This window comes from Vanellus vanellus, assembly GCF_965231255.1.
Source record: "Vanellus vanellus genome assembly, chromosome: 5".
NCBI lineage: Eukaryota > Metazoa > Chordata > Aves > Charadriiformes > Charadriidae > Vanellus > Vanellus vanellus.
In genome coordinates, this window is record NC_138910.1 from 36,585,778 (window position 1) to 36,599,721 (window position 13,944).

Below are 13,944 nucleotides of genomic sequence, written 5' to 3' on the forward strand. Positions count from 1 at the left end.
GGCGGATCAGCAGATGCGGGGAAGGAATAAGACTGGAGTCCTGAGGAGCCTACTCACTTCTCTCTTGCACCCCATTGTTTTACCTCGATATAGGGCTGTTGGAACATCCAACCCACAGAATTATTTGGGTGGAAGAGAAAATTAACTACGTAACTTTTTACAATGCTAACAATTTGTTTAAAAACCCCAAGTACTAGGATGTACGCATCTGAAAACACAGACCTAAAGAAGAGAGAACACATCCTACAAATAATTATAGCTATCTTGGCTTAACTTTTGAAATGAGCTAATTTTTGTTCTAACAAAACCTCTTCAAAAAGTACACTGTTTATTTTGAGGAAACTGCCCTTCCACTTTAACTCTCTGACATATTGTAATATATTTTTGTTTCTCCATAAGACTGCCTTACACATTTTAGAATAACAGCATGTCACACATATCCAGTATCACAAGAACTGTCAAATTGTAGCAAAGCAACATCTTTTTAGTTTATCAAGAACTTTCCATTCTTGATCAGTTTCTTTGAAATTCCCCTGTATTCTTCACTGAAAATGCTAGAGTAAATAAAAATATTCCTATTTTCTCCTAGTTTATATTCTTTTTTTTTAGATCTGTGAAGCAAATTTGGCATAAACTATATGTCATATAAATTGTGATTCATGAATGTAAGTTTGTAGATTGCAGTAAAAGTCTGGGTGGACAATAGCATTTCACAAGATTCATAGCAGCATTAATCTGGCAGTGATGAAGACCACAGCTCTTACATCTAATTCATCTGGTTACTTACTGTGCGATTGTATGTTCTCCCAGAAGATATTGGGGTTTATTTTTGTTTGAAGTTATGTATGTATTTATATATATATATATATGTTTGCATTTAGACACACACATATATAAGTATTTGCATGATTGAAGCCGAAAACTGGAATTTAATGTGTTTGCTGATATCCCGCTCTCGCCATATTCTTAAGCAGCAAACGGTTTGTATTCGTTTTTCCAAACTGCAGGTTGACTTTATATAAATGTAGGTAATTATATTATTACCAACTTTAATTAAACATTTTTCCTTATTCCAGAGGAGAACAAGAATTAACTAGATTCCCTAGAGACAGGATTAGAAATAAGTTATGCTAATTCTTATAGGGGAAGAACAGTGTCTGCCAGCCCTCGGGGAGATAAGTGGCTGTGTTACCTGGCAAGTATCTAAGGATGCCTATGGGACAATCACAGGGAGAACCACTATCACCTTGAAAAAATTTATTACACTTTGTCAATAATGGTTATTATGAAACAACACCAATTAAATCAAATGCATAATAAGCCATGAAAGGACCACATAAGATTGTACTCCCATGAACCAACCCTCCAAGGACCAAGGAATTCCTTGCTGTTAACAGTTAATAAGTCCCACGACTTTGAAACACACATTGAGCACAGAAGGACTGCGCTCTCCATGCGTTATCACGGGTTCCACACCCATCAGCCGTTGGGTATGAAGTCAGACAGCAAGTACTTGGGAAGCTAAAGAGGGTGCCCTAAGTGCCACAGAAGGTCTACCATAAACACTCTGTGCACATACACACTAACACAAAATGTGGTTCGTTGCTCCTCTGGCAGCTGCTAGAAAAACACTGACACAAGATGGAAAGAGTGATTGAGCAACAGAATTACACCGCTTTCTCTCTTGCCTTTCCCTGCACTGTCCTCAATGGCAAATCTTTCCTGTGCCTCTCCCTTCTAATTACAATAACGGGCTGCTAATGTGAAAGCTCGTCATTTTTGTCCCCAACCCAAACCTCTCCCACCAACCCTTGCGCTTATGCTTGTTTGTCCAGCCAGGCTGCCCAGACACCAGCTCCAGCCGCAGCTTCCAAAGGAAACTGATAAAGCTCTCAGAACCTGACCTGGCCCAGCCAGAGGCTTGGCAGTCCACAGATGGACAGACTGCATCCTACCGTTCCCACAGGCCAGGCTGCAGCACACACCGCTCTTCTCTCCACCAGAACCACCTCTGACGGAAGAGTATTCTACCTGCAGCAGAAGTCAGGAAAGCCTCTGGCGACACTGGCAAAGACCCAGAAGAAAAGCTACTTATATCTAATGAATTTGAAAAGGAAAGCAGTTTGTGGGAGGACTTCGACCACAAGAACCTTCTCAGAGCCTGTCTTTTCATTGCTGCCTGACCTGTTTCCTCCAACCGTCAAGGAAATCCTTCGCACAGGATCCTGACTGTGCCCTGGAGTTCCCAGGACGTGATATGGCCAAAGGCATTAGGGAATTAATCCATCATTCAGTGGTGGACCTGAAGCTGGAAGCTTTACAGTCTGCTTGGATGTGTGGTCTTATCCTGAGTTAATGCACAAATTTAGAGGATGCACTGCCTTTGGTCTCTTTTTTGGATTTCCTAGCAAATAGCAGACGGGCCTGCAGCAATACACAGGAGCATGAAAATATTAACAGGAATATTGGTCACGGAGAATTGCGTGGGTGGCAGAGGTTGGATAGTCAAGGCAGCCAAGCCTGTGGGGCAGCAATTCACTTCTCCATGTGCATTTAATCTGCCATAGCCACAGACGGGTCCTGAGAGAGCACTGTGGAGATCAAGAGTACATTTGGCTTGGCCTCAACCAGCATCTCCTCACCAAATGAACTGCTGAGCACCATGATGGCAGCCACACAAAGAAAGTAGTTCCAGACAGACTTTAAAGGGAAGCTGGGACTGATTCATAAGAAGTATCTAGTCTGCCTTTCATGAGGTTTAAATACTTAGGCTTCAAACAGGTTCTATAGCAGTGGTGCTTGGCAGCCTGGTGTCTCTCTCGGCAGAGACAGACGCTCCACAGGAATCAATTAAAGCTTGTGGAGAAAAAACAATTAAGGCCTATCAAGTGAGGTTCAATACAGGATTTCTTTTCAAGAGCAGGAAGGAAAGTCCTGTATAAACTAGTCAAGAGACCAGACTAATGGATGTGGCTGTAATTATGCAAGCACGATTCTGGTGCTGGCACAGGGACTGCTGGGGTGAGGAAGAGGGGAACTGGAAGAGAAAGGAGGAATCCAGAGCTGAAACATCAAAGGCTTATTTAAGTTCAGAGCATGGCACAGACACCCCATCTGTGTGTGCAAGCCATCCTGGCACATCAGGTGTTTCACAGTCAACGAGGCCAGCCAGGGCTGGCATTCCTGGGCTGCCTCGTCCTCCTGTTCCTACTCTGACAGGAATGGCTCCTCGCTGTCTTCAACGGCTCCAACTACACCAGTCACCATCTCCAGGGAGCTAGTGCAAGATGGGCCTGCTGGGGCACATGACCCCTCCTGCATATTTGGGTCTGATGAACGTCTACAGCAACAGTGAACTCTACCACGTGCCACCTTGCAGGAGGTGACCTTATCCACCTGTCTGACTTGGTCAAGGTACAGCAGGGGACAAATGGCCTTGCGAAACAGCACAGAGTTGATGGCTGTGACAGACTTGTTTGTCCCACTGCATACACGCACATCTCCGAATCGCGGGACTGGAAGCAAGAGAATTTTGCTACACGGGTGGCTGTAAAGGCTCACGCAAATAGGCTTGCCCACTGCTGGACACTGATGTGCTGAGCATCAATCAGAGGGTCACCTGAACAGGCAAGTCCAGAGGTCATACCCCACAGCTGCCTTCAAGGTGTACAGAGACAGTCGTGGTGCCAGAAGCCCAGGGTGAATCTCCTTGGCAGTGTGGCCTCCTAGAATGTGGCTCCACTGCAGAGAGTCTTTAATGCCCTTATCCTGAACTTCTGACCTTCTTTTAGTTTAAAGGAATAAGGATCACAGCAGATAAAAAGATACAGTATATACATATGATCTTCCTTATGTCTACATCTCAATATGCAGATATATATGAAGATAAAGGAATGGTCTGCCACCCAATGACACTAGGAGGTATAAAAAGAGGCAGGAGCTTTTTCCTAACTTTATCCCACCATAGTAACAATGGTAAAGAAACTGGGAATCAGCCAATACAGCAGCGCAACTGGAAGGTAAATGCACACTCGCCCTAACAAATCAGCTTTGAAAGGCTGATACATAGAAGGCAATCCCAGAGCAGCACATGAGAATCTTGGTCAGAAATTATTTTTATAAAACAAAGGTATGGCACTGTTCTCTTTTCCTGCTTTATAAACTTGGCAACGTTCTTCTACCATATATTCATTATGTGTTGTTAGGACATAAACTATAACACTAGAATAAAACTAACAGTCAACAGCTGGCTGGATAAAAACCAGACAGACTACAAGGTGCGAGCAACATCGCCCTAAGAAGCTGCCCTAAAAAGAGAATTAAGGAGACTTTAGTTGGACTACAGAAAAGGTGGGGGAACAAAAAAAAAAAAAAAAAAAAGAGAGGACTTAGCATATTCTGCAGAATTTAAAACAGTATTCAAATAGTTTCAGAGGTGCCTGCATCAAGTTGTGGGTTCGCAGTGACACCATCTGCCAGTTTTTACGGTCCTGTCCCAGTTTCCCAACTGGAAACACAGCTGTAGTCAACCTGCACAGCTGGTTTCGGCACCGGAAGTTATTGCTTCTGGTATCTTAGGTCAGAAAAAAGTGGAGCAAGGCTCTTCAAGCAGTTTGCAAGACTTCAAAACCCCTTGAATTGCCCCTGCCTCTCTGTATGCTTGCACCTAAAGAGGCACAAACTCCCCATTAGCTCCTGCTTAAAACAGTGTTCTTGGGGAAAGCAGCCACAAATACCACTTTCCAAGCGTGTAACGCTGGATCGTTTTCAAGCAACGCTCAAGCCGTGTGATGCTGTTGCATAAGGTGCGGGGAAAAGCAGCACAACCATAAGGAGACACGGATCCGTAGATTACAAACTAATCCAGCATTCCTGGCAGACAGTGTGCTTCTCGAGGCCAACCACAGTATTTTTTCCAACTTTCCTCGGTAGGCTTGCTTACCCTACGAAACATCAGCACGCAATTTGTGAATCCTAGGAAGAAGACTGGATTTTAGGTTTTAAGGAAGAAAGGTGTCTCGCCACTATTTCTAGGCAGAAACATCTGAATATTGAAATATACATAGCCCACATCACGCTTTTCCAGAAGGTTCGCTAGGAAAAATAGTGAAAAAATAGAAATTAATTCATAAAATCTAAGCAATTATAAGAAAAATAAGTAGCATTCAAACAAACAGAAGCTAGAATGCTCTATGTACAAATAACCACTCCATGTTTCAAAAGCTTGCATTTATAAAACATAGAGGTAATGCATTTTATATATATAGCATTGAACTCTCTCTTGCTTACTGTCTTTTTGCTTTTTAATTAAATATGGAGAGTCAGAACGTGTCCCTATTTAATCTGAATTCTGCTGGAATGTATCTGAAGGTACTTTTCCCCATGGGTTTACTCTCAGGCTGAGAAAAAAAGTTTTACAGTGTTCTCTGCTTTATAACACCTGAGAGAGGGGCGAGTGCCTGGAATGCCTTTGACATCTGTCTGCGCTTATTTGCATTGTGCTTGAAATCCTGACGGAGATCGACTTGACATTTCCACAACCTCTGTCAGCCCTGGCAATCTGCATTCTCATCCCGAAGTTGCGGCGGTGTACGAAGCACCTCCCCGTTTAACCACCTCAAACTCCCCTCCTGACTCCAGAGGCACATTTGGAAGCATCAGTCTCTGTAGGAGAAGCATTCAGCATACTCGTTTGCACGATACTGCCTGCATATCACAGGATGCCACGCGTACAGCTATAGAGATCAGCTTTCCCGTTCTAATGTGAATAGATCAATAAGCAAATATCACTTTAGATATTGTAAACAGTTTGCCCACATTTTTTTCTGAAAAATGAAACCTATCAGCGATACAGTAGTATTTAGGCACCTGGTAGATACCGCTCTGTAGCATTTTCTGAATCAGTTAAAAGTTCACAGATGCTTAAAAAATTATCTCTTCAGAGCAGTTAAACGTCATGTGAGGGTCTTCTGTTGTCTGTGTTGTCATGCAAATTCAGGTTTTCCTGTTGATAATCTCACTTCGATTAGCTTTCTCATTTTCACACCGCCTTTCTCATTGCTTCCCAGTCCGCTTTGCAACCGAACAGTTTATGTATGAACACACCAAGAACCAGGATCCTTCCGTGCATATCTTAAAATAAGACTGCTACAGTCATAAGAAGTCTCTTACACTTTTTCAGTGGCAAATGCCTTTTTGAAGTCATGCTATTATTTCTAAATGGTTGAACCCTCACAATACACAGTCTGCACTACTGCTTGTGACAATCATGTTTCTACTCCAACCTTGATGTAAACTTATCTACAGCAACACATTGGATCAGAGTCAAATATTGCTAAGAGTATTGTGAGAGATTCTTTTTTTCCCTTCAGCATTGAACTGTTTAACTGGGGAGGTCCGTGAGAGACTGAATCTGTGGTCCTGAGAAAACAAATCCCTGTTTGCCTCAGTTTCATGTAAATTCTTTATGGCTGTATGACTCCTGCGGCTTTAGTGGCCTTACTGGTTTATTTATTAGAGTGCCAAGAGGCAGTTTATCTTGTTTACTTAGGTCTCTAGTCACACATTTCTGCCTTTTAAATAACACTCGGTTCTTTTAAAATACCTACAATTTTAAAGGACTTTTAAATAATGGAAACTTCTACGATATTATATTGCTTCAGTTTCATACATCAATCCATTGCGATGTTATGACAGCATCCAATTGTGATGACACAGCTCACAGCCTTCTCCAGTCTTTCTACAATGTACGTTAAACATTATGGCAATATACAGGTGCTACCAAAACACACAGAGTGAACGCTAACAATCCTTAAACTCCCGGAAGGGCGGATTTTAGTGTAGACTCACAACCTTAAAGATGAGAAGACAGACACGCAACCTGTAACGCCAAGATTAAAACTTTTGATCATTAGACACTTCCGTCGATAAACTGGAAACAGCGCCAAGTATTTTTTTTTTTGTAATTTTTGTTTTTGCTTCTCAGAAGCAGTATGTCAGATCATCCGTTCAAACTACATAAATATTGCCTCGATCGGGAAGAGAGCATGGCTAAGCCCTCTCAGACAAGCAATCCTGCGCAGCATTTTCATTCTTGTGTAAAATTTCTTACTAACTCTCACTTATTTTGGAAACTCACTTACCTTTCCTTCCAAATGAAGTTGCTTGGTTTGCACCCCAGGTTCATCTGTCACAAATTACATGTGATCACGTCATTATTTTACAGGGTTGAAGTGTCTCAGAAATTCAGATCTATTCTGGCTTCTTCATCGTATTCTAATACATATAAGGCTGCAAAGAAATGGGAAACCCATTCCTGCATTGTTTAAACTGTAGGTAACTTTAATCTGCCATTATAGTAGCTCTCTTCCATTACAAAAAAAATAGCAAAGTATGTATGTTAATGATAATATTGTTCTAAAATACCCTAAAAATTTATGAAGGGAATGAAATAAACAGATTTTTACAGTCTAACAAGGCCCCTCAAATAGGTTTTGTTGGTTGGTTGGTTCTTCCCCCTCGAACTGTATCTTCTTTAGAATTTTATCCCAACACAGTACACAGGCCAAGTGTTTTCTCAGTCTTTCCACAGCATCAAGGATCACTTTACTTGAAAACAACAAAGTTCCTTTAAAAAAAAAAATAATCAAGAACACCACAGAATATATAAAATGCACAATACTTTTCTAAAGTGAACCAGATTTTCTGAGTTGCTTTTTAGTCAGAAAAGTTTGTGTGTAGGATGAAGCTGCAAAGAAAATGGAACTGATGAAAATTCTTATATATTCCAAAACTCCCACTTTGGGAAAGCGCTTATCATAAGGAGATTAGTTTATATAAACAATTTATTAATAGGCATTTAGAAAAATTAGCTATGGCACTTTTGTAAAGGTTTAGTTACAGAAGACTCTCCTTCTGGAAGCCTTCATCAGATAAACACTTAGATAGGTCTTTAATACAGTGCAAACTACTAGAAATTAGGATAAATGGATGGAAACTGGAGCTTGCAGCAAGCAGGCACCTTAGAAGAGGCTCACTGTGAGTTACGTACTCTACGTAACAAGGCTACAAGTGATAGGAAAAACATTTCTTGTTTCTAGCTAGCTGAAATAGCTCCAATAGCAGGTCTTGTGGCCTGCAAATATGGCAAATCTGCTTCTTGGCTGCCCTTGTGCAATCCTGAAGTAAGCATAAAGAGTGATGGGGTAGTTAAGTTTCACAAAAAAATGCAATGGTACTAAATTGCATGATGTAGGCACAAGATGGCATTTCCCCCCCTCTTTAATTTTCTTCTGTACTTCCTTCCTAATCTATTTCTATTCCTTCTTATTCTTTACTGCAAGGCATAAGCACTGCTGAAAAAAATAGTGGAAAATGTGGGGAAAAAGAAAAAAAAAGTAAAAAAGCTCAAATATACTGGGTTTGGTTGCTGTCATTCATATAAGCCTTGAAATAGGTCCAATCCGTTCCAGAATTCCCTGTAGGAGATTAAACTTGCAGTTTGTTGGGTTTTTTTTTTAATCCTAAACTATATATAAATTAGATTCTCGGGAAATTTCTTGAAGACAAAAGGTAAATCGCATATGAATATGTTCAGAAACCTTTACCCCATCACACACAAATATTACCATATGCAGCCCATGAAATCCACTGAGAGAGTCGTGTAGTTCCAGGAAGTGTTTTGGTCTGATGAATAAATCAATCTGCAGTTTCTTTATCTATGCACCAACACTCACTAAATATATTGCAAATGTCAGACTTTCATTTCGACAAAATGTTACCTACCATTCTGAAATAACTGACCAAAATTATATATTCGAAATCCTGTTCTCTATTTTGTTGATGAGAACTGCTATGTACTTTTCACCATCTGACAAAGCAATGTATGTTTCAGTCTCTCATTAAGAATACGTCTTAACATGGTGGAAAAACGCAGGCTGATTATGTACCAAAGCTTACTTGCTGTCTTTTAGCTGAAGCTTACAGAACACCTACTAGCAGCCATTTCGGGCTGAATTTTAAAATGTATGGCCCGTTACTCAGATTTTTTTTTCAAAGCGTGCCTTCTACATCCTCTGATGAATCCTCACCCATCCTGAGCAACAACAAAACCTCAGTGTCAAATTAAGAAAGCTGAGAGCTTGCCTGCAATTATTAACATATTTATTTGCCTTAAGAGGGTGTCCAAAGGGTGATGATGATCTCTAGTGACTGACAGGATGTAATGAAAACAGGAGCTCTGGACGTTTGACTAGAGATTTCTCAGGCAGTGGCACTCTTTTCCTTTGCAGAAGAGACTTTTTTTGTGAAGCAGAATTGCTCGGTGAGAATGAGACCGCGCTTAGTTCCACAAATTGAAAAATAATCATCATAATGAAGTCTTGGAGCCAGTCCATTCCTCGGCACATTCAGTCACCTCTGGGATTACACAACCACGCTTACTTCTGCAAGTGTAAGAATTTTTCTTTTTCCTTTCTTTCTTTCCACAAGTAAAGCCAAAATGAAATGTAATTCCTTTTACTGCATGAAGGATTTGATCCTTGCCAATTTGACCAATTTGATCAATTACAAGTCTAGCGCAAATCACATCGGTCACGTGGAAGGCCAAAATACAGCCACTCAGAAATCAATCTGAAGTCAAGACAGGGGGTTAACCTTATGAGCATCCTGCAGCGATGCTCAGTAATTTATCAAAGGTTAAAAAAACCCACACAAACTCACCATGCAGCAGCTTATTTGACTTAAGAATTCTAAGCTGAGCACCTCAACTACTCGGGCATGGTGTGATAGGCAGGTACGAAGAGGAAAAATAGCCCATATCCTACACAAAAAAGGAACAGAAAGTGAAGAATCTCGCTTCTAGGCGTTAATATAGCTTGGTATGACACGCCAGTGCAGTGGCTGAGCAGCTGACAAATAGAACTGAAATCGTGTATAACACAGCCACAAAGCAACAGTCAGAGTTAGCACGATCAGCAGTGTGTTCACAGTTTAAAGAACTTAATGAAAAAAAAAAAAAAAAAAAAAAAGAGAGAAGGAAATTAAATCCAAAAGGAAGAAAAAGGTGAGGACAAATCTGTTAGCACCCAATCGCATTGGCGTTTTATTTTTGTTGGCGGGCAAATTTACAAATCCAAAAGAAGTCTTGTTCACAACTCATTTAGCACCGTAGCTCTAACCTAGTCAATGATGTTACTCTCTTCTTACAGGCTTCTATCAAGTAAACTGCCTACGGTCACAGAATTAGCAGAATCACTTCACATTCTCAGTCCAAACCAGCTATCGAGACTTTTTTTATTCAGGTTATGGCAGAGGCTAGATGGGTTTTGAGTATTAGCTTGAAGAGCAATTTTGCAATGGAAGTAAATACCAGATGGTTTTAAGATTAGTTTTCTTCTCTCAAAAGCATCAATGCCATATGCTGCAGCCTGTCCCATTAACACACCCGATTTAAAGAGGTTGCTTTCGAGGATTCAAAAAGTCTTCAAGTACATCCTTTACTCCTTAAATAACCATTAGGGTCATCTAGTAGCGAAGTATATTGAGCAACTAAGTATGGAAGAAAAAAAAAAAGGCAATCCCCCCAGTCCATTAAATCCATAAAGCCCCATGGAGAAAGTTACTCCCTAATTATTAGTATCAGGTAGCTACATATAGAAGAAGCTTTTTCTCTGCTGATTACAGATTAGACCAAACTCAATAATAAAGGTCAAACATCGGAGTTATTCTACACTGGCTGAGATCAGATTCTTTCCAGCATATAAGGTGACTTTGACACATTTTAGCACTAAAGCATTCTTTGTGGCAGGTTCTGCCCAACATTTAAGCACACGCCCCCCCCCTCCGCCCTCCCTTCCACCGGGCATTTTACTGAATGAACATTGTGTTCTAGGATGCAATTTATTTAAAAACATTTATTTTAGGCAAAATTAAACAGACATTTGAGATTACATAGAAATACAGTTTCCAATTGGATCACATAATCTTTTCATTAAAAATGCACTGCTGTGTTGATTTTTTTTGTATGGATTGAACAGGTATGTAATATTTAACCATGCTATTTGCAGTCAACTATCATAAAAATCAGTAACGAAAAAGGGTTCTTAAAATGTGCAAATATTATCTTAGTGTTACCATTGATAATAAATGACCACTAAATAGATGCTTATTACGTAAAGCTTTTTAAAGTACAATAAAAATACAAATTCTATTTGTTAAAAAAGGCCATTACTATGGCTACTAAACATCCTCATTATACAAATTCCAAAATACTATATGACAAACAAAATTATAAAGACTTTTCTTTATGAAACATATACTATTCTATTTGTTAGTGACTTTATATATATTTTTAATATATATATATTTATATATAGTACTCTATATGAATGTTGAACTCAGAATAAGAGAGAGGAAGACTAATGTAGTGTAGAACATGAAGGTCCCCATTCAGCAAGGTACCTGAGCACATGCCAAACTCAGCAAAGGAATAAACCCATTCATTTCAGTGGACTTCAAAGGTATATGCGGAAGTACTTTGCTGAACAAGGCATAAAGACACACACGTGATGACAAATCTGCAAAATGCATTTTTGGTGTAAACTGTAACCAGTAAGGACAAAAAACTCCTCATGAAAAAGGAAAGAAAATATTTAAAAAAAAATCTGAAATTTCCTTTTTTTTTCCACATCTCTAAGTTTTGAGGGGAAAATATTAGAGTTTTTGAAGTTTTTGAATTGAACTAATGTGGAGTTTGAGCATCAAAGCACAAATGATAATAATTTTCTGAGATAGATTTATGACGGCATTTTATTGCTTATGCTAAAGGTTAATGCGAAGTATGCATAGACCGGTCAGCGTTCAACTCACTAGCAGCTGAGAATTTTGGTGTGCAGTTGTTTCTGTAACATGAACAGCCAGTGGGTCTGAAGGACTTACTAACTTATATTGAATTCTTGCAGCAAGTTTCAAAATAATAGTAAGACATATAACATTAAAGCAGACAGTGAAAAAAAATACTCAGCAGAGCCCGACCGTAAACGCTCAGGTGTTGAAAGTAACTTACAGAACTGAGCGCGGTAAACAGAGTGCCTGCTTATACACAAAATTAAGCAAATTCCTAAGTAAATGTAAGACCGTAATCTTCTTTTTAAGGTATGGTTATCATGTAATGAATTCCGAACTACATACTTTACAGTTCAGCTGTAAAGTATCAAAACAAAGGGCAGTTATTTCGCCCATTCTGCAGTTTAGCAGTTCTTCTACGCTCATTAAATGCTAATTAGCATACTAACGATTCGTTAGTTTCTAAAACATGAATTAAGGACCTAAAGATCTTCTGCATGTTATAAACTAATAACAACGTATATACAGCATGGTAACCATACACAGTAATGGAAATCAATTACACGGCATCCAGATTTGCCTTTTAAGCATATATTAATAGTTAGTAGTTTCTGCTTTTTCACTACAATTTGAACTTTTTGTACTAGATAATTATCTTTCTACTGCTTGAATATTAAATAATGGCTTAAAAGCATAATTTCAAAATGCTGCCAGGTAAAATATTACGTAAAAATCATGCTTGCATGTCTGCAAACAGAGAGAGGTATGTGTGAGCTTTTTAAAGAACTTCTCCAGGCTAATAGTCATAAAGCGTAGTAAACTTGGGCCAAAACGTGAGAGAAAGAAACACAACAGCGTAATTTAATTCATATTTCACCAACAAATACAATTTTTACATTTGTACAGGGAAAGACTGGAACTAAGTTGGATTTTTACAGAAGCAAACCTCACAAAAGTTTACAGGTTGAAGAAAGCAATTTTTGGCACGTGGATAATATCTGTGAATACGTGTGCAGAATTTAAAAAAAAAAAAAAAAAAACACTGCGTAGGAATTTCACATTTAGTTTCTTGTCATCAGCACCTGCTGTCTAGTGGATCAAGACTAAATACTGTGCCTTCAAGAGTTAATCCCATTTTGAACCCCTCCTGCAATGAAACAAGATATAGTTAATAAAAAGGAAAGTGCTTTCTGGAGGATTAAGCTCTCTTTCTAAAGACACCTAAATTTGAGCTCATCTTTAGGCAGACAAAGCATAACGAAACTTCACAGTGAATACACAGACATTTACATTACTTGGTTAGCCAATTTTTAAAAAGTCTTAGTGGTTAAGTAATAAAAGGATATATCCTGTGCAACAGAAGAAATACAGTATGCATACAAAATGAAGAAACTACTATAGAATAAAAATATTGAAAATTCATATACAAAGGTTGATAGAAAAACAAACAAGCTTGACTTGCACCATGTTGTCTCTGAGTAAAACTCAACATGATTTATAAGCAGGAAAGATTAGGGCTATATAAGCAAAAAGTTTAGTATATTTACACTTTAAAGATCCAGGTAAGTCACAGACGCTGTTACTAATACCAGGTGTCTCCTACATTCAGTAATCCCTTATCTTACTAGTAGTCCAACAAAAAGTATAGTAGTCAACCACATCTCAGAGGTTTGTTCCGAATCGCTCCCTGTGCGGCTACATTGACAGGTGTACGCTTTACAGCCTGCTGCCATCTCAGCTTCGCCAAAAAGGTAAAAAAAAAAAAATCATCCTTGCTGTATTGCAAATGAACAAACTGTGCATTTCAAAGGCGTGTAACTCAGGGAAATACAATGCAATGGTCTTCAGAAAGTGCAAAGAATTTCTTTGAAAGTTTTGACCAAAACTCCGCTTTTTACTTACATTACTTTTATTAGGAGAAACGCAAAAATGGTTATAAGCTAGACGCTACCACCCCCTCTGTTGAAAAGAAATGAATTCTACAAGTACCTGCTTTTGGTTTATAAAATGTACTTAGCTTGCACCAGCTCTAAAACAATAACAGCTCTTTCAAAACAGACAAAGTGCTCTTCTTTTCATTTCTCTTATTGCTGAATAATT

At 39.1% G+C, this 13,944-nt stretch overlaps 1 protein-coding gene across 2 annotated transcripts in view; it reads right to left on the reverse strand.

The window, feature by feature from the left end:
• Positions 1-12,677: 12,677 nt before the first annotated feature.
• The window catches only part of GULP1 (GULP PTB domain containing engulfment adaptor 1), a 168,157-nt gene continuing 166,890 nt past the window's right edge, over positions 12,678-13,944 (reverse strand). For both annotated transcript variants that reach the window (XM_082484456.1, XM_082484455.1), the window contains one exon: positions 12,678-12,991. In XM_082484456.1, coding sequence (XP_082340582.1) covers positions 12,920-12,991 — 72 coding nt within the window. In that variant the 3' untranslated portion in view covers positions 12,678-12,919. The remainder of the gene's footprint in view (positions 12,992-13,944) is intronic.